Here is a 23,003-nt window from a genome sequence, read left to right as displayed (position 1 = left end):
TATATATTTATTAATTTATCTTTTTATAGTAATTAAAGTAGAAGAGATTAAGTCTAATAATTTATTATAATAAATATTAAATATTAATAATAATAGCGATATTAAAGAGTCTTAATATAGGTTAATTAAATAGCGATAATTAGATTTTTAATTAAAATAAAAAGCGAAGAATAAGTTTAATTAAAATAAAAATATTAAGAGATCGCGATAGCGAATAAATATATTTATATTTAAGAAGAAATTAATTAAAAAAGTAAAGAAAGTCGATATCTTAGCTATTAATTACGCTATAATTATTAAAAAGTATAAAATTAAATATATTAATATATTGTTATTATAATAGAAGTAAGCTTTTAAGTAAATTAGATAAGATATAATAGATAAGCGAATAAGTAATTTCTAGTTCTAATTATTATTCTAATAGACTTATATTTTAATAATATTATATAAAAAAAATACGCGAGCGTAATTACGAAGAAGTTTAAAGTTTTGCTTATCGCGTAAATTATTATATATATAAATAAAGATAAAAGCTCGAATTAAGAGAAAATAAATAATATCGAAGCTAAATAAGATATAAGTATTAAGAATAATTTTATTATACGCGCTAATAATTAAGTAAATCTTATTTTTTAAGCTATTTAAGAGCGTAATATAGAATTTAATAATAAGCGCTATTATAGTTTAGATATAATAATATTAACGCGCTAATTAATAAGTATCGAGCTATTATAAAAATCTTAAAATATTAAATATAATTATATCTAAAAGATAAAATTATAAATCTTTATTTATATATAATTAATCTAATATATAATAATAAAAAGTTTACTATAAAAGCTACGCTATCTAAATTAATATTTTAATCTTAATTATTACTATCGCTATTATATAAGTAATATAAAGCTATCTCTTATTTAAGTATATCTAATTTTTAATTCTAATTATTATTATAAGTATCGTTAATTTATTCTAGAATTATTAAATATACTTTTATATACTTTCTATATTTAATCTTTTTTTTATATATCGCGAGAAGATAGCTTAAAGAAATATAACTTATTATATTAAGCTATAATACTTTTAAGAGAATATTAAGAAATATATTAACTTTTCTAAATTAACGATTTAATAAAAAGGCTATAATTATAATATATATAATTTTATATTAGATAGCGATATCGAAAATATATAATAGATATATAAAATTATCGTCGACGACTTTAATTATAAAGTATTAGGCGGATTTCGCGCGACTTAATATTAGAGAAAGATAAGCTTTTCTTATTATTAGTAGATATAGCTCGCTTTCTTTTATATATATAGAGTAATAAAATATAATTATATTTAATTTTATATCTTATTAATTTAGCGTAGTTATTAACTAGAATAATAATTAGAATATCTACTTCTAAATATAGAAATCCTAATCGAGATATTTTATATATATATTATTTTATAATATAATATTATAGATATATTATATCGTAGAATATCTCGTTAAGATTTTATATTATATTAGATATAAGATTATATAAATCTTAATAACTTTTTTTTTTTTTTTTTTTTTTTTTTTTTTTTTTTTTTTTTTTTTTTATTTTTTTTTATTTTTTTTTTATTTTTTTTAAATTTTTTTTTTTTTTTTTTTAAATTTATTTTTTTTTTTTTTTTTTTTTTTTTATTTAAAATATTTTTTTTTTTAAATTTTTTTTAAATTTTTTTTTTATTTTTTTTTTTTTTTTTTTTTTTTAATTATTTTAAATAATAATTTTTAAAAATTATTATTTTTTTTTTAAAAAAATAAATTAATTCCCTATAAAATATTTTTAAATAAAAAAAATTTATTATTTTTTTTTTTATTAAATTATTTTTTATTTATTTTATATTTTATTAATATATAATTAAAATATAGAGTAGTTTAAGAATGTCGTAATAATATAAATCTATCTCTTATACGTAGAGATAGTATTATATTATTAAGATTATATTAGCTATCTTAATAGCTAAAAGCTTTAATTATCTTTTCTAAAATTAACTTAATTAAAGTTTAAGATTAAGACTAAGATCGATCGCAAGATTATTTACTTACTATCGAAGTGTTTTATTTCTAAGGCGAGTACTCGCGTTAAGGCTTCTTTGCGATAATAGAAGTTTCTTTCCCCTTTTACTTTCGAGGTTAAGGTTTTTATTCTTTTAATTAATATACCTCTATTAGCGATAGCTAGAAACTACGTAGTTAACGCCGAAGCTAAGATTATTTTCCTTTGAATTATACTTCTTCTAGCGATAATTAAAATAGTTAATTTTTAATCTTTATTGCGAATATTTCGTAATTAGATAAATACGAAGTCTAAATACTCGCTATCTAATTCTTTAATATTTATAATATATAAATAAAGACGTATTATCTCTTTATTTAGCGTATCTTATATAGGGAAACTAGTAATATTCTAGAAATCTTAGCAATAATATAATTTAATTAGTTATATAACGACTTCGATAATTTCGACTAGATATAATATATCTCGACTCGCTTTATATTATCTTAGTTGAAAAGTAGAAGCGCTCTAAGCGATAGTTCTTAGTCTTTAAATTATAAATAAATTACAGCTATTTAAATCTAAAACGATTATTTTAAAATAGAAATTTTCTATATTAAGAATAGGTTAATAAAGTCTTCTATAGTTATAGTTATCTTTATTATAATAAATATAAATATTTAAAGATAATCGCAACTATAGTAATAGGTTATATTATTATTAAAATAGTTACTAGATATAGTCTAGATTTATAATCTATTAAAATATAAAGATAGAATACTTAGTTATATTAACTATAGAGTTCTATAAAAGAAAAGAGCGACTTAATATATAACGCGCTAAGGCGTATTATATAACGTAGTTACGTAATCGTTACCCGGAGTGGCAAGTGTGCCAAGAGATTTAGTGTTGCTCAGGACTTTTGGTGCCGACCTCCATACTTGCAACGCAAGTTTTGAAACAATCAACAGCCCTTCCGACAGTGGTCATCTCCACCAACGAGCTTGATGTATCACAACCCTTCAGCGCGCTCGTGGAAGAGCAAACATACTGTCAGGCCATCTGTTTTGAAATTCCACCAGACGTTACCAGACTACGGTAAGACGCCGCTTATAAAACTACCGGCAAAAGTGGGTGAACAGCTGGGGGTTGGGACCATTCTCCTCAAAGACGAGTCCCACCGCTTTGCCTTACCATCCTACAAGATCCTCGGAGCATCATGGGGATGCGTCTGCACCATCACCCACTGCCTAGGCATTCTCCCATCAGCGCCTTTATCTCGAATTAGGCAACTCGTCGCAGTCGTCCACTATACTTTCTACACAGCTACGGATGGCAATTGGGGTCGAGCGGTAGCTCACATGGCCAAGTTTCTGGGAGCAAATGCCCTCATATACGTGCCGAAAGTCATGGTCGAGGCGACGAAGCAGAAGATCAGACAAGAGGGGGCTGAAGTGATTGTGGTTGATGGGGACTATGATATGGCTGTGAAGGAAGCGGAAAGAGCTGCGATTACACAGCCCCGTGGGTTGTTGATTGAAGACACGGCTTGGCCAGGGTATGAAGAGATTCCGCAGGTGAGTATGATGAGTTTGTCCTGAAACACGCTGAAACACTCAGTGGGTCGTCGATGGCTACTCCACCATGATGGTCGAAATCGATGAGCAGTGTCAAGAGCTGACCGGCAGACCTCTCAACCTGATCATTTGTCCCGTCGGCGTGGGTTCTCTGGCACAAGCTGTAGTAGCGCATTACAAGAGCCGAGATGCGCCGTCTACGGTGATGGCGGTCGAGCCTGACACGGCCGCTTGTTTAAAGACGAGCCTTGAGAGCGGTCAGATGACGTCTATATCTACAGGCAATACTACAATGTGCGGTATGAATTGCGGCACGGTGTCGATGACTGCTTGGCCATTCTTGCGCAACGGTGTCGATGCTAGCATCACGGTCACCGATGATGAGTCTGCAGAGGCTCAAGAGATGCTAAAAGACATGGAGATTAGCATGGGTCCGTGCAGCGCCGCAACACTGGCAGCGCTATTTAGCATCTCTGAGGAGGAAAAGAGAAGTTGCATCTCAATCGTGATTCGGTGATTGTTCTGCTGGGGACCGAAGGTGCAAGAGGCGAAGCCTTCGATATGTCGTAAAGCCCGTGCTGCGTGTGATTTCGTTTTTTTTTTTGTTTTTGTCTTTTGTGCTTTGGTTTTTTGGTTTTTGGTTTTTGGTTTTGTTTTGGTTTTTGTCTTTTTTTTTTCTTTTCAAAGATTTGTACGGGAAAAAGCGTAGTATTTCATATCCGTCAACCGAACAATCCAGCGTTCTAAAATTCAAATCACCAGCAAGCACTCTTGAATTCCAAATTAGGAACCAAAATGTCATGGCCGCCTCCAAAGATGCGGAAATGTGAGAGGCGGCCTCTCATCACACACCTCACAGCATCCATACGCCGGCGAAGCCTCTTTAGAGTGTGGTTGATATGGACCAAGTACACTTCGACTCCACACGTTGTTCGAATCATAATACCTTCCGAGCTTGTATCTCTGCAGCCGTCTCTTGCCCTTGTACATCACCATCCGCTGCCCGTATTTCTCTTCTTTCGGTACGTAAGCAATCGCTCTACTCATCATAGCCAACGACAGCTTCGCTTCGAAAGCAGGCATCACGCCTCCAACGGTCACCGAATGCCTAACGCCATGGATCGCAGCCAGTGTTTCCAGCACATTCTGACTTGTTCGCAGACAAGACAAAGGGAAATAATGTCCTTTTCTAAAGCATCTATTGAAAAGGATCGCTACATTCTGCAACGAATGATCATCGCCTCCAAAGCCGGTTGCGAAAGCCGCTAACCTTGCGTAGTACTCCAAATACACTGGTTTCGCCCCTGTCCATGGAAAGGTAGGCAGCCGAACCTCAATGGTACACTTCTTAATCATTTTCGCGTACCCTTCCGACACGACCGTCAAATTATCCCGAAAATCATGAAACGGTGGCTGATAAAATTTTGGAGCTCTCACGTGAGGGTGCCTTCTGGTAATGGCAAGGACAAATTGAAACTCATTTTCCCCATAAAGTACGCTCGCCGCCTCATCATGAATTGTCTTGCTCAATCGCAGCAAAGACAATTCAAGCGTGGGGTCCCCGGTATCCGCATCCCGAAGACCAGTGTACGACTGGTGAAGTGAGACATACGACTGATGATTCGCTCTGTGTCTCTGGACAGTCGCGTCGATCTCTCTGTCGCTCTTGTCCAGAGTTGGCATCGCCCAGCCTTTGTTGTAATGCTGTAGTTCGGAGGGGGGCTTTATGATCTTTAAGGGTGCCATGAGGCAGCAGCGATAAATCATCAGACGGATCTCTGTTGGGAGGTCGAGAAAGGAGATGCCGAGACGTTCGCGGTTCACCAAAAGGGGAATTGCGTCAACTGGTCGGAAGCCTACCACACAGGACAATATCAGCTCATTGTTGGACAAGGAACTTTTTCAATCGACCGAGGGAAATGGGTAGTGTGACATACCCAAATGATCTCCTGCAGGGTCGATCACTAATTTCCTTCGTTTACGACTTCTCTTTGGAAAGATGCATTTCTTGTCCCCCGGCAGTCCTTGTATCATCGTCAAAAGCCATGGAAGAATCCATCCACAAATCTCTGCGGCAGATTTGAGTCATTTATACTGTATAGAAGCGAATGCAAAATTTCCCTTTCGGTATCGCACAAATGCGCGATTAAACCCGCTCAAAATCCGCCATTCATTGGCAATGATCTTAAACACGTACGCATCTTCTAGAAACTTCTTCTTTTTCTTCTTCTTCTTCTTCTTCTTCTTCTTCTTCTTCTTCTTCTTCTTCTTCTTCTTCTTTTTTCTTCTTCTTTTTGCTATCATCCTTTATTTGTCCATAAAACAGAGACCATCAGCTCCTTCTCTCCTCTGACAAATTCGCTGCCCTCGTGCGCTAAAGCTGGCAAATCTTTCTTTTTGCATTCTCGGTCCCTGTCCAGTCAACATGCAAAATACAAGCCAGTCTTGAGAACCCAGATCTGGGCTTCCCATAGACCAAATCAGCGACACCTGCACCGCCTGTCAATGTCTTTCATGTCCTCTGCACGATCGGATGGATCGGTGATCTAGCTGATGGGCGGTTTTGTCGGTATCTTCCCGCTGTGGGGATAGGAGAGGCAGGTAGATGGATAGATGGATAGATAGATGGAGGCACGACGCCATGTCGGATTCCCCCGGTCATACTGCCGAGGACGGACGTTTGGTCCTTTGCGCAATGGCGTTTCGGCGATACGTCCCGCTGCCCGCTGGCATTCTTTTGCACGATGGCGAATCCTTCGACCGGAACTGCTGGGTTGGGGTGATGAAGTGGATGCAAACGGTTGCTGGGTTTGCGTCTAGAAGTTTGTGTCGTGTTCGTGGATGTGTGGGATAGAGGGAGGAGCCAAGAGGCTTTGGAAAGATAATGGCTTTTTTTTTTTTTTTTTTTTTTTCTTCTTTTTTTTCCATGCCTTGCTGAAGAAGTCTCGGCGTCAACGACATTCGAAATGATGGTGAGTTTGGCTTAAGGTGGTATATTCTACCCAACGAGAAGCTGCCGGGTAAGAATTATCCCTTCTCATATCTTCCTAGTCGGCAAAAGTTTTTCTTGTTGTTGCAATCCCGCTTTCTGGACTCCTGCGTATGTATTGCGCTGTACATATGCATCTGCATCTGCATCTCTCTCTCCCTCTCCCTCTGGATCATTTATCATCTACTTCCGTGAGTACATACACACATACATACACCCTCACACCCTCACACCCAACCAATTAACCAACAAAACACCACTTAGTCCCCAACCGCTGCATTCATCCCCTGCCCCCCCCCCCCCCTCCCCCAAACCTTCTCATCTCTCACCATCACCCCGACGGCAGCGCCCGCCGCCCCGTCGCCAACCCAGCAAACGTGACGCGCATCGCGGGCTGGAATCGGGTCTCGGCCGGCGACTAGAGCGTGGATGTTGGAGCGGTCGCTGAGATGGCGATGGGGGTGAAGAGGGGTGTTGCTGTTGGCCAGGGGGTGGATGCGGATGCGGGTGAGGATGGGGATGCGGATGCTGTGGCTGTGGCGGATGCGGGGGTGCTTGTGGATGCGGATGCGGATGTGGTTGTGGATGTGGATGTATAGCCGGCTCTGGTGAGAAGAGGGGTGTTGCTATTTCTGTGGCTGGACTGGGAGCGCTTGCTGGATTGGAGGATGTGGATGTGGATGGGGCATCAACGCACAGCCGGCTGGAAGAGTGCAGTTGTGAGCCACTGCATGGATGTATCCAGCACAGCCGTTTCCGGCTCCGGGGGCGGGCCGGACAAGTCATAAGTACCGTCGATGAAGGGGAAGGATCGTCCGTCGATGCTTCATCTTCTTCTTTCAATCATCCGCCTTCCCTAAATCAATCAGCACCTCACCCGCCCCCCACCTCCCCAAACACACACACGCATCACCACACCCCCCCAGCCAAACCACCACACACACCACACACCACACACCAAAAACACACACACCCACCAAACCACCACACACCCACCCACTCACCTTTACGACGAGCACCCTCACCCCCAAATACGGACACAATACGCCCCCCAACTCCTAGTGCCCCGTGCACCCTTCCCCCACGCCCCGGGTTCCAAGGCCGGAATCGGTCTAGGGTCAGGATTCCCGGCCGCGAGCAGGGGGGGCGGGCGTGCGGGGTGGCGGGGGTTGGGAGGGAGGTTGATGGTGGGAGGGGGTTGTTGGGGTGGGGTGGGGGGGGGGGGGGGGGGGGGGAGGAGGGGGAGGGGTTCTTTTTTGGGGGGGGGAGGGGGAGGGGTTCATTTTTTGGGGGGGGGAGGAGGGGGAGGGTTCATTTTTTTTGGGGGGGGTGGGGTGGAGGGTATCTTTTTTTTTGAGGGTTGGGGGGGTTTGTTTTTTGGATGAGGGAGGGAGGGAGGGAGGGGAGAGGGAGAGGGAGTCGTTGGGTGTGATGCTTTTTTGGCGGGGGGGGATGAGAAAGGGATGGGAATGGGGATTCTGCGGGCAGGAGGGGGAGACTTAAATACCTTCCCTTTTCATCCTCATATGTCTAGATGCATGCATGGGAGGAGTGCAAACGAGGCGAGATTGCGTCCGCCGGGATGGAAGTCTTGAAGTCAACTGAAGGACTACTGACTGACTGATTGATTGATTGACTGACTGACTGAGATAATAGCCATCACAGTCCCCAACATCCAAAACACCGCCATCGAACCAGCAAACGACTCCCAGTCAGCAAAACACCGGTCACGCATCATTCATTCGACAACCAACCAACAATGACAAACACTTCCTCCACGCTTATCAACAACCGCGGCGCTCGTGCCCACACCCCGACATCCCACTCACCGTCTCCAGCACGCGACTTGCCACATCGAACCCCTCGCCCACGCCCATCATCCGCGCTCTTCGCCAAACCTGTGACGCCAGGGTCGAACAGGAAAGGGGGCGCGCTATACCTCCCTTTTTTCCGGGCGAAGGTGGCGCCCTTGGATATTGCCACCGGCGAGGTCGCTCATGGGATCACCGACGGCGAAGACCTTGGAGCGGGGATCTGGTGGCCTCCATCACCCAGGACGGCTACTCCTCTGGGCTCATGTCGAGGTGGCAGCGTCAGGGTGCCGGAATGGGGATGTGGCGCACGGCGGAATTCCTGTTGTTGGACCGCCGGTGCGGTGGCTGGATGGCGTAGCGGGCGGGGGGTGGGGACGTGCTTTCTTCTGGATCAGCGTCGGAGGAAGATGGGGTCTTGGCTGGAAGCGAAAAGTAGGCTTCTCGGAAAGGGGTGGTGATTCTTGGCGCGAGGGCTCGAGGTTCGGTTTCGCGTCGGGTTTTACGTTTGCTTTGTCCGAGGTTGAGTCTGGCACGAGGGCTTGGGTTCTGCGGCAGAGGGTTCGGTAGATGGATGTTAAGTCTTTCGTTGAGATTCTCGCTGCTGGCATATGCGGGAGATGTAGAGTAGCTATGGTAGGTGTTGCTGTTTTCAGGTTGGATGTCCTTTTTGGCAATTTTCATCTCCGATTCGTGAAGGGTAGGGCAGAGGTCAGGTGCCAGGGTATAGATCTGGGAGTGGCTGGGAGAGAGTGTGAGGGGCGTTCGTGGGGTAAGCGAGGCCATTGGTGAAGAAGGCATTGCTGATGGAGAAAGTAGTGCTCAGTTTGCTTCTGAGATCGCTTAGCGGGACAGGTCTTTTGGGAGAAGAGGAGAGGCTGGCGAGATCGATGATAGGATGGAGCAGGTCGCTAGGCAAAGATCACATGTGGAAAGTGTGTTTGCTTTTTCGCTTTTTCCTGTTGCTTTTTTCCAATGTGAGATGTGAACGAGAATCTACAAAGTCAACGAAAAGAGAGTGGCAACCACGGAAGTGCAGAAAGAAGGGTGGAGTTTCAACTTCTTCTCATAAAGAACTGGTCAGACAACTAAGACGGCTTCCGTTATGGTGAGACTCACGACGGTGACGTTGCTGTTCAATAAGTCTGGGTAGATTGCCTAGATAAGAAAACGTATTGCGTGCTTCTTAGACTAGCTGCGTGTCAATGGCCGTGGTGGCGGGATGCTACGGCCTATGCTCTGCATAAGCCCGGAGGAAGCACTGCCCTTAATTTGATTCATTGCGCTAGAACCTCTATTTCTGATGAGTGAGAACGTACGACAAGCACGCTTTGTTCGCAATACCATTCTCAGCGTCATTGAGTGGGTTCGTCGCCTTTCGCCGTCCGGTCTAGACCAGGACTTCCACTACAGCCTTCAGGAGCCACATCGTCCGAAGTATCTTGCCGGCTTGAACGAGGCCGCTCCTTCCTTTGTAGCAAGGATTATTCTTTCTTGCTCAAGGCTCTCCTCTCTTTCTCAAGCTCCGTACGTTCGTGATAGAGCTGTTGCCAGGCGGCTGCGAGCTGTGCATCACGGCTTGAAGACTGGTTTCGACGTGGGCGCCGTGCCGACGAACGCATTGAGCTTTGGGTTCTGCGGTCAGGTTGAGTGGATGTAGTAGAGCCCCCAGATTGCGAAGCCTCCTCTGGACTACGGGAGCCGTGTCGAGTAGAAATCGACGAAGGCGAGGAGCGATCCGTCCCGCTTTCGATGCGGTTGTTGAGTGACGGCAGAGCATCGGGGACGCGAGCTCTATGTTCTTCAAATTCCAGTGCCGGTATACTCTCTTCAGAACCCCACCAGGAGGCTGCGTGGCCAGGTTCGCGGCCGAAGTTCTCACGGTCGTAGAACGCTGTAGGCCTCAGCCGAGAGCCAGAGTCATAGATGTAGCGCTGTTCCTCGAAAGGAAGCGGTTGAGGTAGGTCATAGACTTCTCCAGTTATCGTTGAACGAATCATCGAGAGGGTGACGAGCTCTAGAAACCGCGGGACGTGACCACTGGGCGTTGACGAACGCTGCAGCTCGATGACGCCGTGTCCTAGGAGAGTCGCGATCGACTTCATCGGTGTCTTCATAGATTTGGTTCAAGTCTAATGACGGAAATGGCACAAAATCACAATCTTCGCTGGCATAAGCGCTATCATTATGAAACGAGCGGTCGAAATGTCCACCATGATGCCAGGAAGGTAGACCATTCGCGTAAGCACTTGCGAACGGCTCCATGTCAGAGACTGGCTGAGCGATGGGAAGGAGGATTCCACGGATGAAGAATGTGAAGGCTGCTGTTAGTTTGCCTGAACCACCGTTTACCTGATTGCAACAGCACCCGCAAACCGGGTGTTTTAATATGTTTCTATGGGATTGGCAAACACGGCCAGATTGGACGCCTATGGTACGATCCGTAAGCAACTGTCGCGGATAGCTTGTCACGTTAAGCAAGGCTCAATGATATCATGTAGGATAATTGCAAGAATCAAGCAAAGGATAAGCGCAGTTGATGAAGAAGTGACAACGGATCTCTGTCTAGAGGCTCGATGTGTAGAGACAGGATAAGAGGCCGTCAGTGCCCGATTTCGTTCATCGCCGGCTGATAATGTTGCCAAATTGCAATGCTTACAGCTCTCATTCGACAGTAGATTTCAAGCAGTGACCGTGGGGTGGAGTAAAAAGCTTGGAAACCAAAGAGACTTCTGGAACGACGAACAGCCCGCGTGTTATCGAGTCTTCAGAAGTTCAGTGATCCTCACCCTCAAACATGGCCCACAAGCCTGAGCATTCTCGCTCTTGACCGGCTCTGCATCCCGTCCACGACCCAGCAGCTACAAATTTTCTAACGGGTAGTAGCACTAAGGTAATGCGGTTCGCCAGAAAACGGCCAGCATCCGAAGCTTCCTTCGGCGGCTCGGAGCCGCGACTCTTCATATTGCATTGAAATCGAATCTCTCCTTTCCCCTCTTCACGAAGCGGATTCCGATGGCACCTTTCCGAAGCTGAAGTGTGATGATAGCTCCCATGTCCTCGTTCATTTGCCTTGTTACTTCATCTCTGGCTTTACTCCAGACCTCGAATTTCGCTTGATCGGTCATCTTATCTACTTCATCGTCACTGACATATGCATCCACCGCCAGTTCCACGCTGTACTGCGAGAATATGAGCGCAAGGACTGCAAGTATCTCGACCTGTGCAAAGCGTCGCCCAATACAAGAGCGATGGCCTTCGCTGAAGGGAATGTAAGCACCCTTTGGTGGGCGATACAATGCCGCAGAAGTATCCGCCGCGGTGTTGACTCCCAAATCGGACGCTTCCGTGTCCGCTTCCTGCTCAGGCATACTCGCAGTATTCTTGGCGTCAGGATCCAAAATCCACCTTTCCGGCTTGAACTCTTCGAGGTCGTTGTCCAAATTTGAGAGAGGGTGCGTCGGTTTGTCGGGATTCGCGGGTGGACCAGTTGGCCATTGATTTGGGTTGCGATGCGCGGCAGGTGTTATGAGAGAAATATAGCAGTCTGCTGGTACCGTGCATGTCTTGCCTCCAATTTCGAGAGGCTGAGGGCTTTCTTTCAGGGTGGATTTGGGGATGCCCACCACAGGAGCGATTAGACGCAGCTCTTCGTTGAGCACTGCACCAGCCATACTGGCAAACAATTTGGGGATGATTTTCTCATACTCAGCCTCGCTGACGGGGTGACCCTGGAAGATTTCATCGAGATCGGCTTGAAGATGTCGTTGAGCGGCTATGTTCATAGCAAGCAGGACCAAGCAGAAATGAATAGAATTGGCCGTTGTCTCATGAGCCGCAACTATGAAGACGAACGCATTGCCGAGTATTTCCCTATCTGTCAGAGTCTGTGCCGGAGGTTTCTCTCCTGTTAGCGATTCCTTCGTGATACCAGCGCCCTTCACGAGAGCGGTCATCAGGTCCATACTATCGCCTTCCATCCCCTTCAAGACCGCAGCTTTCTTTTGCTGAAACATTTCATCCATGTACTTACCCCATTCAATGAAGGCTGTATGGGCTTCTTTTGTCTTTTGGAACGGCAGATGCTCTGTGGCGAGTTAGCGGGAGCCTGAAATATGTGAAGCCGTGGTCGAGTTACTCAAGAGAAATGGTGGCAGGATAAGGACCCATAGGATATTATGCAAGAGCGATCCCAGTGCATCGGTATAGCTCATGCTATGTCCCTGGGCAGTCACTGGGCTTGATACTTTGCGCTCTTCTCCGTTTTTGACACCCCCCGTTGGCATGGGCTCCTTCAGTCCCCGGCCACTGTAAATGTACCCCAAAGCCGGCCCTGCTGATCACATAGAGACTCAGTCTCATTGCATCGTCCGCGAGTGTGTAAATTGTCTTGCTCTCCGTCTTTCCGGTATTGCCGTCGAACCAGTCATTGAGCATCGCCTGGCATTGTTCCAGAGTCTCCGTCCATACCAGATGGTTATTCTTTTCGGAGAATGGGGGACTTGTGATCTTTCTGTGGTGCCTCCACAGTTGGCCTTCTGATGTTATCACATTGTTCCCGTATAGCTTGATAGACTCGTACACCTCGAGTGCTTTCGGGAAGTCGTTCTTTCTACTTGTGATCTGGCTGATAACGGCAGCGTCTGCTGTATAAAGTTCGTTTCGTTCGGGGCTGACAGTGATGAATGTGTCGGTGCCCAAGCGCTTGAAGGGTTCATATCGCCGGGCCCATGCCCATTCCAACGTCAAGTCAAACCATAGCTCGGTCCAGGAGGCGGGCAACTTGCGCACAATAGGGACGAGGAATATCTGTGAGAGCTGATAAAGTCTATTGACCTGGTAGAAAGGGATGATCACGTAGGGAATTCCTGACGTCTTTGCGGCGGTCAGATTTCGAGCGAACTGTGTGTATATCTTCAATGCATAGAGTGCAAATGAGACCAGCAAGGCCAATACTATGGTGGAAAACATTGAAGACACTACGAGTACTGGATGGAGGATGTTGAGCAATGTGAATATTAATAACACACCTCTTGGTGTGAGAGATGGAGAAGGGTATCAGGGTTCAGCAGAATGAATTTACTTGACTTCCTTTTTGTCTTTCGTTCGATGTGTGTCACCTGTGACGTGGTATCATCAATCGCACCCCCTCATACCTTACGCGTGCAAGGCTTAAGGTCCCGGACGATGGCAGCTTCAATCGGCTAGAGCAATGAAATCAAGGGAAAGCAAAGTCAGTAGAGAAAGACGGCCGAATCGTCACCTTATATCTACAAAGACCGACAAAGCAAAGGCAAAGCCAAGTTTTCCAGAGAATAAGACGACCTCCCAAAGGTCTTGTAAAGTAGTCTACGGATTTATGACTCTACGTACTCTACATCCCAAGACCAAGTAAAAACGAGCACCAGCATACTTTACTTTATTTATGCAACTCCTCCGCGCGGGCAGTCCCCTCTGAAGTTAAATCCTAGCAGCGACGCCGCAGTAAATTTCCTTAGAGCTTACACCTCAAATCAGAGATGGCGCCTCACCTAAAGTAGTATAGAACAGTCGAAAAGTGTACCCCGCCGGTAGTCGGCTGCACTTGGCTAACCGAGCGGGAGATTCAAGCGGGGTTGACCCAAGCGAAAGTCTATCGTCGAACCTCGGATCCGACGCAATTACCTTATGAAGCCCACGCACGCAACAAAAGAAAGATGGATACGATAAGCGTATACTATACCGAGACCTCGCGGAGTTGTAAAAGAAAAGGCCAACTCTACTGTGCACTCTTTACTCCATCTGCGGTAACGATCTCGCCATCCTGGTCATGATGTTTACAAACGACGACATCGCCAATGCCAATTCCTGATATGTTTGTGGGGTAAACCTCGAACCGGACGGACTCTCATTGCTTGATGAACAAAAGCCATCATGCATCGCCTCACCTTCCACCATCTAAAACTCCTACCATTAACCAGTGGCACCGTCTGGCTGATAACGCTCCTCGCACTCCTCATCTACTGGCTAGCCGAGGGCTGCCCTCGCTATCCCGGACAGGCCAATCCCTACGTCGCCTTCATCTCCGACATCGGTGCCTTCCGCCTGCAACCCCTCTTCATGACCGGCGGCATCATTTCTTCCCTCACCCTCACCGGAACCATCATCGCCGTGCACCTTGCGCGGCGTGAGCGGAGAGTATCGACTCAGAAGCCGGGAGATGAGCAGCCGCGCTATGAGAAGTGGGTTTCGATCTTGGCGTGTTTGTTCGACGTGGCGGCTTGCCCGTGCCGCATCTGCATTACCTTTTTCGACAATCATGGTCATCCGAGTCTGCATCGCAGGTTTCTGTTCCTGGCGCTGGCTGGAACGGCACTGAGCTGTATCTGCACGGCCTTTGTCCTCTGGGGTGAGATGTGGTCGGGCCCCGCCAAGGGGAATGAGCTGTTGAGGCGTAGCTGTGTGTTCAGCAACAGCCTACTTGTGTCGGAGGTCTTACTGGGAAGTACTTTCACAGGGTTGCTCTGGACAGGGCAATTTAAAAGTGGTGGGTTTGTGGAGTGGGTTATGGCGTTTGTGTTTACGTTCTATTTCTGGGCTTTTATCGGTCTCCTTGCGTAAGAAAACTCTGAGCCTGCCTTTCGAGGCCGCTTGCTGACTACTGTGAAGCTTGCCGGACGAGAAACGGCGCGATGTTAGCGAGGAGACCCCTCTTCTGCATTGACCGGCTCCGCCTGGTCGTCAGGCCTGGGAACCAAGTCTCTGCATCAGAGCTACAATTCCCTCCCAACCTCAACGTGGTTCGATGTGGCCATCTTCGTTCGACCGAAGAAAGATGATTGGAGCAGTAGAGAGGCCAGGCAGGCCAGATTGGAGAAGTTTTGGAACCCAAAACGGAGAGGGCAAGTTCGACGCGTGACCACGTCTGACGTACTACTGAGCCAGAGCAAGCAATGCTCATTTCCGAATCAAACAGCAAGTCTCTCACCCAGAATGCACTTACCTGACCACGTGGAAGTGCACAAGCTGAAGCACAAACAGACGCCATATACGCCAGGAACTCACCCAAACTACCACGACGAGAAATGATAGCACACATCATTGAGACCAAAAACTCTACACAACAGACAAACAAACATCATCCGAAAAATGATAAACCCTTAAACCCCCATTCCACACCTTCCCCCTCCCTCTCCCAATCCCAATCCCAACCCGACCCCACCCCAGCACCATGCGCACTCCCCCGACCCCGCCACCACACCTCAACCCTCGAAAATCGACTACGCGACCCCACTGCACGACCTGACGCAGGTGTACCATCGTGCGGGGGGGTAATTGGGCATGGTGAGGGCGGGGTTTGAAGACCGTGGTGCGGGGGTTTGCAACGTGCGAATGTGGTCAAGGGGAGATGGGGGAGGCGGTGTGAGGAGGGGATGAGATGGTGGGGGGTGGGGGGATGGTAGGGATGGTAGGGGGTTTGAATGGGGGTGGGGATGGGGATGGGGTTGGGTTGGGAGTGTGGTTGGATGGATGGTTGGTTGGGGGGGTTCGGATGAGTCTGGGGGTTGGTGGTATGTTAGGGTTCGGGATTTAAAGACTGAAGCAGCATAACATGTCAACAAAGGGGATTCTCGGAGAGTTCGTATTGCTCAAGCTAGCTGCATGTAACCACCATCATCCATGCGTGCCACGACGTGTTGTCCCTTTTCAAGCAATACAGTAATCCTCTAAGCCTCGGCAGTCTCAAACGCATCCGGGAACACCCCAACGTTACGCTCAATCGGCCCCTTGTTCCTCAAGAACTGCACGTAAGCCCCATCGATCCTGACCTTGCCTTCGGCCCGCTTCTCGAGGTATTCGTCGCGGCGGAGAGGGGTGAAGCCCCAGTTCTTGGAGACGATGATCTTTTGGCGGCCGGGGAATTTGTACTGGGAGCGACGGAGGGCTTCGATGGCCGTTGCGCGGTCTGGAAAAAAAAAATCGCACCCGTCAGCAAACGCGCGGTTCCCGGAGAGAATCGAAGCGCGAAGGGGAAGGGGGTGGACGTACGGTTGTCACGGGTCCTCACGGAGAGCAAGATCTGGCCGATATTCACACGGGCGACGGTTCCGTTGGGCTTGCCCCACGCACCGCGCATTCCGGTCTGCAGTCTGTCGGCACCGGCACAGGACAACATCTTGTTGATGCGGACGACGTGGTAAGGGTGGGCGCGGACACGGAGGTGGAAGCCTTCCTTGCCGGCGATTTTGACGAGGTATCTGTGGGGCGAACGTGGTCAGAGTCTGCCGGTGGGGAATGGGATGGAAATGGATACGGAATGGGTGGAAACGTACTTGTTGGCGCAGATGCGGGCGGCTTCGAGGGCCTCCGAGGACAGCTGCTCGTACTCGTTGGAGACCATGTGGACGCAGAGGGGGAATTCATCGACGTTGGCACGCTTGCGGCCCAGGTCGAAAATGCGGATTTTGGGATCGGGGACACCACGGTTGAAGCGGGACTTGGGATATGGCTGTGGGAAGATTTGAATTTAGCAATGATCTTGAATACCAATTGATGAGGTCCCTGTGAGGCTTGCGCTACAGGCAGTGTCCTTCGCCCACAAAAGGCACACTGTGCGTAATTCCAAAATTTGCACTCACCTTGTTCTTGCAGTAGCGATAACATCTTGCTGGACGACGTGCCATCTCGTTGACTGTCTAGGAGATACTGCACTTCTTGCGAACGGTCTGTATGGTTAGAGGAAGGTGGTGGTTGTTGTTAAAAAAGGATGTTCATTCTGGAGTCATAATTCGCTTCGCCTTTGGTTGATTTCCAAGCAGCGAAGTTGCCACTAAGCCGCTTACGGATCTGGCCCTAGCCCTACAAATTACAAGTCTCCTTTGTTCGCAGGATAAAGGCAGTCTACAGGAACGTTGCGCTGCTGGTAACTTCCGATGTAGCTTGGGTCTTATAGTTAGTTCTCTATCGATGTAGCGAACCGTGGCTTAAAACACTGGCCAAGAAGCACTCGGTACAAGGTTACTTATGTGCACAGAACCATAGCCAATGCACGGTGATCTTCACGTCTTGTTCCTTGCTACCGGAGGAGCTATCTCTTATGTTTATGCTGTAGCACCAGTCAAGATATCCGAGTCACCAGCGTCCAACACAGCCATCGTAGAACATCTATAGAGCTTCCCACATGCAGTACCCAGCTCGATCTATGGTAAAGAGTCAGTACGTTTGTGTACCCTCCAAAGTCTTCTATCAAGACTCCTTCGTTGGGTAAGTCCTAAAGACCAGGGTCTTGTCGTTGGACTGAAAGCGGTATGACAGGGCATGGTAGATGGATGGGCGGGATGGCTTACGTTGTTGCCTGCAAAATGATGCCTGTAAACACTGTCAGCGACAACCATCCAATCTAATCTTTGCAAAAATGCCTTACACGTTGGTCTTCGATAGCATGGAGTAATATTCCAACTCGGATTTGCCTGGATTATAAGTTCGGAGTCAGAATTGCCTATCAGACGGGGATTATTGAACCTTGGAATATGTCCGTAGAGTAAAGACTCCCAAGGCACGTCTCAAGACTCAAGGTTTGGTCCGAAAGGGGGAAGATGGACTCTGAGGACGTACGCAGAGGAGGAGTGTTTCCGGCAATGATGACCAGTTTGGCTTTTCCGGATCGAAGAGTCTTGAGGGTACTCTTGTATCCCAAGGTCACTACATAAGATGAGGTGTCAGCCATTGAGTCTTTTGAAGTAGATGATCCAGAGCTCATGACTGCTAGAAGTAACGAACCTTTCCCGCTTTTCATGACGAGCGCCAAACGTGAATTGATCGACTCCGCCGTCTTCTTCGACTTTTTGGTCGCCGCTGGTGCCATCGTTGCGCTTTCTTGTCTTTGTTATTGATATGTGGTTGAACGCGCTCCGGTCTTTTCGGTGTCCAAGTGATGGAATTTCGCTGCGGCTAAAATTGTTTGTGTGGGATGATTTAGCGTGCCAAGCATCTCTAGAAAAAGCGGACCCTTAATCAGGCCTACATGGATAACCGAATTGGGCGTCGTTGCTTTGCCAGGAAATCCAACATCAACAAAGCACGAGAGATGAAGGTAATGCACCGGTCTCTGTGGGAACACCATGATCATCATCACGGTCGAGATCGCTGACCTCTATAAAGTGAGTATAAACAACACAGGTGGCGGACCGAACCATTAGGAATGCTCTCAAACATAAAGTTTTACGGGTTGTTGGAGTAAATTGTGGCTTTCAAAGCATGTCAGCTCCCAACAAGAAGACCGCGCCTCCAAATAATGGCACAAATACGAGGCCACCAGCCAACCCTACTTCTCGATCCTCACCATCCAGGTCTTCTACAAGCATCAATGGTCTGGGCAGATCACCTTCTCTCCGCGGTGGATTATCAAGGCCTGGGCGAGGCGGTACCGCTCGATCTTCTCCCCAAACGAGCTTCTTAAGCATGAATACTACGGCCTCTGACGAGGCGAGCGAGGATGATGCAAGGGCGGAGCATGTCTCACTGATGGACGAGCTCAGGAGTCGGGTACAGAAGGCCGAGACAGCATCGGAAGAGTATCAACGTCAATTGAATCTACTGCAGGCGCGCTTGCACGAAAGTCAGCAAGAGCAGGGCCAGCTTGAAGACCGGTTGCACCAGAGTAACAAGAACATCGAGGAGCTTGAAAGTGATCGGGCCCACTCTGCTCGCCAGAAACGGGAAATGCAAGACCTGTATGAGACAGAACGGACATCCATGTTGAAGGATAAAGCCGAGCAGAAGACGAGAGAAGGCGATTTGATATACGCCAATCAGCGGCTGAAAGAGGGTTTGGCACAACGGGAAACCCGAAACAATGGTGAAGATACCAGAATTGGATCACCCAGGAATCGTGAAAGTGACCAGTTCGCTCCACCCGCTGCAGCTTCATGCAGAGATTCCAAGGACCTTTCCAAGCAAGATACTTCAAAGCAGGTAATGCAGAAGGACCAGGTCATCAAGTCACTGCGTCTGGAACTAGCTGAGGCTCAGATCAAGATCATGGAATTGGACACTGGTGGAGGAGGGGGGCGAATTCACGAGTTGGAAAAGCAACTCCTAGAAACTCGTATCGCAAATGCCCGTCTCATGGAGGACAATGAAAGCTTCCAGCTGCTTCTGAGCGAGAAGACTTTGAACGGGGACTTCAGCAAAACCGAAGCAATGCAACAATCTTCCGGACTGGGCTCTCTAGCTGAAGAATTGGGTTCTGAAGAGATGGAGTCCACCGATGAAAAGTCGGACGACTACCGACGACTAGAGACAGAAGCGAAATCACTCAAAGACCAGAATAAGGCTTTGGCGAAATACATTGAAACTATCATTGGCCGTCTTCTGTCACACAAGGAGTTCGAGTACATCCTTGACAAAACACCCGATCTCATGTCTGGTGCACCGCGACCCCAGACTGCAAACACCGACAAGGAGCTACCGCCACCTCCGCGTGCCAAAGATGACGAACCCATTCCCGGTTTCCTGCAGAGAGCGACATCAGTCATCGCCGGATCAGCTAAGCGCCCTCGCCCCATTAGCCAGATAGGCACTTCTCCTGCGGCACCACCAAGTGAAGATCCTACCAAGGCACCTACTATACAGCTCGATCGGTCCCAACCCAACCGCTTGAGCACGCAGATGCGTTCTCAGTCTGAAATGCCCAACGCTGCTCCTCTAGTCAATCAAATGTATCGTGGTCCATCCTCCACAGGCTCGGGTGGGCCTATGCTCAGCCCCGGCATTTCGCCCGGCGTGACGACTGCAACTCGGACATCATTTTTCTCTCCTCCACTGGCTGCTAGTTCGAATGCCACATCTCGAGCACCATCTGGCAGCGCAAGCCGAGCTTCTCGCGAAAATAATAACGCGGGAAGCAGCTCGAATAGCACATTTAGTGACCACAGCGGAGGCGTGGATGGTAGTCCGCCCCGCGGCAACGGTAACAATGGGACCAACAATTACACTGGGGCTGTCATGACGCAAAGTCGCTTGAGGCCGTTGAGGTTGGTGCAGGAGAATCCGAAGCAAGAAGAGGATGCGGCTGCTGTAGCGGCAAGAAAGAAGGCCAATAGGGGAAGTTGGATGCCGACCTGGATGAATACGCAGAAAATAGGGATGTCGAGTGAGAACAACCCTTGAAGACCTATTCTGTTGACTTTTTGGATACGATACCCTGGGGCATGCGGAGGTTATGCACGAGGCGTAAGGCAGTAAGATCATAGGTTGGGTGGGGTAGACGCTCCGTCTACGTATACTATCCTGGGAATAGGAGCATTCTTTACTCATATACCAATAGACCGTCGTTCAACATAATTATGTAAGTTGTTGCGAGACAGAATCGATACCATATGTATACATGCAACTGCGTGACAGCTAGTATACGTTTCGTAGAGAGTACAAAGTATAGGGCAGCTATCTAAGCGAGATCTAAACTTTACGTCTTGGCTAATGTAAACAATCTTGTGACCAACGACATGTCAATGTCGCGATAACATACCGAAAGATGTCAATCAAAGCCGGTACACTGCCCAACGTCGTCCCCAATATAGTCCCATCCCTCCACCTGACAACCAGCAGAGGCCATTTGGGCCCCCTCCCCCTCGACCAACCGCGGTCAACCCACCCAACTCTCCTCAGATCCCAAAGGCGAACGAATAGCCTACGCTGTATGCTCCCCGACTCCGACCTACACCCCGCCAATTGACTAACCCTTTTCCCATACAACAGAACAATAAATCCATTTTCCTCCGCTCCATCGACCACCCCTCCCAATCAACCCAATACACCTCCCACACCACCACCGCAACCGTCGCCCGCTTCTCCCCCTCCGGCTACTATGTCGCCAGCGGGGACATCTCCGGTACCGTCCGCGTCTGGGACTGCGTCGGCGAAGGCGCCACCAAGGGCGAATACCCAATCATCAGCGGCCGCATCAACGATCTAGCCTGGGACGGAGACAGCCAGCGCATCATAGCCGTCGGCGACGGGAAGGAGAAGTTCGGACACTGCATCACGGCCGATAGCGGGAATACGGTCGGGGAGATCAGTGGACATAGTAGTCAGATTAATAGCGTGAGTGTGAGGCAGCAGAGACCGCTGAGGGCGGCGACGGGGAGCGATGATACGAGTTTGGTGTTTTATCATGGGGCGCCGTTTAAGTTCAATACGAGTTTGAGGAAACATCAGCGGTATGTTTACGGGGTGGCTTTTAGTCCGGATGGGGGGACGTTGGTGAGTGTGGGGGCTGACAAGAGGATTTGGCTTTATGATGGCAAGACGGGGGAGGCTAAGGGGGAGATTGGGGGTGGGGGAACATACGGGGAGTGTCTTCGCTGTGTCGTGGGCGAGGGATTCAAGGAGGTTTGTTACGAGTAGTGCGGATCAGACGGTCAAGGTTTGGGATGCAGAGGCTGGGAAGGTGGTGCAAAGCTGGCGGATGGGCGAGGAAGGGAAGGTCAGCATACCGGACCATCAGGTTGGGGTTGTGTGGCCTGCTGGCAGGTCGGATGGGTTGATCATCAGTCTAGGCCTCTCGGGTGATCTGAATTACCTCCAAGAAGGAAACCCAGGAACCTTGCGGACAGTTCAGGGACACCAGAAGAACATCACAGCTATCACAACCGACAGGGAACACAGCTCGGACCCGACTTTCTTCACTGGCAGTAGCGACGGCCGCATCTGTGCTTATGATGGGACGGGAGAGGGCGAGACTATCGATGGCGATGCCCACAAGAACTATGTCTCTGACCTCGCTACTTCCAACGCTGGTCGTATCTACAGCGTAGGCTGGGACGATACCCTCCGCTCCATCGATGTATCTGCAAGGACCTTCACCGGCACCTCAACTAAAACAGACGGTCAACCGCGCGGCGTTGCCTTGACATCCTCTAGTACGGCAATAGCGACACACAAAGGCATTTTCCTCCTCTCCCAGAAGGACAACTCAGTCATAAAACACGTACCAACAAAGTACGCCCCTACGGTCCTCGCAGCAGGCAAAAGCCACATCGCCGTAGGTGGTGACGATTCTCAACAGCACATGTACGACCTAGACCTCAACCACGTCAAATCGATACCGCACCCCTCGCAAGTCACAGCCTTGGCCTTCTCCCCAGCCTCAAACCAGTATTTGGCCGTCGGCTTCTCCTCCGGCAAAATCATCGTCTACGAACCCAACAACCCGGAACCGGTCACCACGAGATGGTCCGCGCACACGGGGAGAGTAATGAGTATCGACTGGGATGAGAAAGGCGAGAGAGCAGTCAGTGGAGGGCTGGACACCGATATCTTCGTGTGGAGCGTGAAGAAGCCGGGCCAGCGCATTAGCGTATCGCAGGCTCACAAGGAAGGCGTCAATGGCGTCAGATGGGCTGGCGAGAACGAAGTTGTGAGCGTTGGCGGGGATGCTGCTGTTAAGAAATGGAAGGTGGAAGGAGCTGTTTGAATAAAGGGTTAGAAGCATGCCCATGCGTCGATAGCGATATTAAGCAATTGAATAGACCAGACCTGGAGACGTGTGAGATACTAAGGGGATTGATCGTCGTAGATATCCCCCCTCCCGATTCCGCCGTGGTCG

The 23,003-nt window shown here is 48.0% G+C and overlaps 11 protein-coding genes across 11 annotated transcripts; 5 read left to right on the top strand and 6 right to left on the bottom strand.

The window, feature by feature from the left end:
- Positions 1 to 3,046: 3,046 nt before the first annotated feature.
- Positions 3,047 to 4,133, top strand: HO173_002777 (uncharacterized protein; the record flags this gene model as incomplete). The annotated part of the gene is made up of 2 exons (XM_037304708.1): positions 3,047 to 3,616; positions 3,660 to 4,133. The coding sequence occupies 2 exons, from the start codon at positions 3,047 to 3,049 to the stop codon at positions 4,131 to 4,133; spliced, it is 1,044 nt and encodes a 347-aa protein (XP_037168201.1).
- A 281-nt stretch (positions 4,134 to 4,414) lies between these two features.
- On the bottom strand, positions 4,415 to 8,131 carry HO173_002776 (uncharacterized protein; the record flags this gene model as incomplete). The annotated part of the gene is made up of 2 exons (XM_037304707.1): positions 4,415 to 5,472; positions 8,113 to 8,131. The coding sequence occupies 2 exons, from the start codon at positions 8,129 to 8,131 to the stop codon at positions 4,415 to 4,417; spliced, it is 1,077 nt and encodes a 358-aa protein (XP_037168200.1).
- Positions 8,132 to 8,698: 567 nt separating this feature from the next.
- HO173_002775 (uncharacterized protein) lies at positions 8,699 to 9,217 on the bottom strand (the record flags this gene model as incomplete). Its single annotated transcript, XM_037304706.1, has 1 exon — positions 8,699 to 9,217. The coding sequence occupies one exon, from the start codon at positions 9,215 to 9,217 to the stop codon at positions 8,699 to 8,701; it is 519 nt and encodes a 172-aa protein (XP_037168199.1).
- A 683-nt stretch (positions 9,218 to 9,900) lies between these two features.
- HO173_002774 (uncharacterized protein) lies at positions 9,901 to 10,533 on the bottom strand (the record flags this gene model as incomplete). Its single annotated transcript, XM_037304705.1, has 1 exon — positions 9,901 to 10,533. The coding sequence occupies one exon, from the start codon at positions 10,531 to 10,533 to the stop codon at positions 9,901 to 9,903; it is 633 nt and encodes a 210-aa protein (XP_037168198.1).
- Positions 10,534 to 11,376: 843 nt separating this feature from the next.
- On the bottom strand, positions 11,377 to 12,432 carry HO173_002773 (uncharacterized protein; the record flags this gene model as incomplete). Its single annotated transcript, XM_037304704.1, has 1 exon — positions 11,377 to 12,432. The coding sequence occupies one exon, from the start codon at positions 12,430 to 12,432 to the stop codon at positions 11,377 to 11,379; it is 1,056 nt and encodes a 351-aa protein (XP_037168197.1).
- A 199-nt stretch (positions 12,433 to 12,631) lies between these two features.
- HO173_002772 (uncharacterized protein) lies at positions 12,632 to 13,387 on the bottom strand (the record flags this gene model as incomplete). The annotated part of the gene is made up of 1 exon (XM_037304703.1): positions 12,632 to 13,387. One exon carries the CDS (start codon positions 13,385 to 13,387, stop codon positions 12,632 to 12,634), a length of 756 nt encoding a protein of 251 aa, XP_037168196.1.
- Positions 13,388 to 14,329: 942 nt separating this feature from the next.
- Positions 14,330 to 15,119, top strand: HO173_002771 (uncharacterized protein; the record flags this gene model as incomplete). Its single annotated transcript, XM_037304702.1, has 2 exons — positions 14,330 to 15,012; positions 15,065 to 15,119. The coding sequence occupies 2 exons, from the start codon at positions 14,330 to 14,332 to the stop codon at positions 15,117 to 15,119; spliced, it is 738 nt and encodes a 245-aa protein (XP_037168195.1).
- Positions 15,120 to 17,496: 2,377 nt separating this feature from the next.
- Positions 17,497 to 18,260, bottom strand: HO173_002770 (uncharacterized protein; the record flags this gene model as incomplete). Its single annotated transcript, XM_037304701.1, has 5 exons — positions 17,497 to 17,595; positions 17,743 to 17,764; positions 17,820 to 17,865; positions 18,011 to 18,097; positions 18,176 to 18,260. The coding sequence occupies 5 exons, from the start codon at positions 18,258 to 18,260 to the stop codon at positions 17,497 to 17,499; spliced, it is 339 nt and encodes a 112-aa protein (XP_037168194.1).
- Positions 18,261 to 18,652: 392 nt separating this feature from the next.
- Positions 18,653 to 20,566, top strand: HO173_002769 (uncharacterized protein; the record flags this gene model as incomplete). Its single annotated transcript, XM_037304700.1, has 1 exon — positions 18,653 to 20,566. One exon carries the CDS (start codon positions 18,653 to 18,655, stop codon positions 20,564 to 20,566), a length of 1,914 nt encoding a protein of 637 aa, XP_037168193.1.
- Positions 20,567 to 20,930: 364 nt separating this feature from the next.
- Positions 20,931 to 21,802, top strand: HO173_002768 (uncharacterized protein; the record flags this gene model as incomplete). The annotated part of the gene is made up of 3 exons (XM_037304699.1): positions 20,931 to 20,946; positions 21,005 to 21,093; positions 21,155 to 21,802. 3 exons carry the CDS (start codon positions 20,931 to 20,933, stop codon positions 21,800 to 21,802), a joined length of 753 nt encoding a protein of 250 aa, XP_037168192.1.
- Positions 21,803 to 21,863: 61 nt separating this feature from the next.
- On the top strand, positions 21,864 to 22,871 carry HO173_002767 (uncharacterized protein; the record flags this gene model as incomplete). Its single annotated transcript, XM_037304698.1, has 1 exon — positions 21,864 to 22,871. The coding sequence occupies one exon, from the start codon at positions 21,864 to 21,866 to the stop codon at positions 22,869 to 22,871; it is 1,008 nt and encodes a 335-aa protein (XP_037168191.1).
- Positions 22,872 to 23,003: the final 132 nt, after the last annotated feature.

The sequence above is a fragment of the Letharia columbiana genome, assembly GCF_014066305.1.
Source record: "Letharia columbiana isolate WasteWater2 chromosome Unknown Sc0000006_s0, whole genome shotgun sequence".
Taxonomy (NCBI): Eukaryota; Fungi; Ascomycota; class Lecanoromycetes; order Lecanorales; family Parmeliaceae; genus Letharia; species Letharia columbiana.
This window is presented reverse-complemented; position numbering and strand designations above follow the sequence as displayed.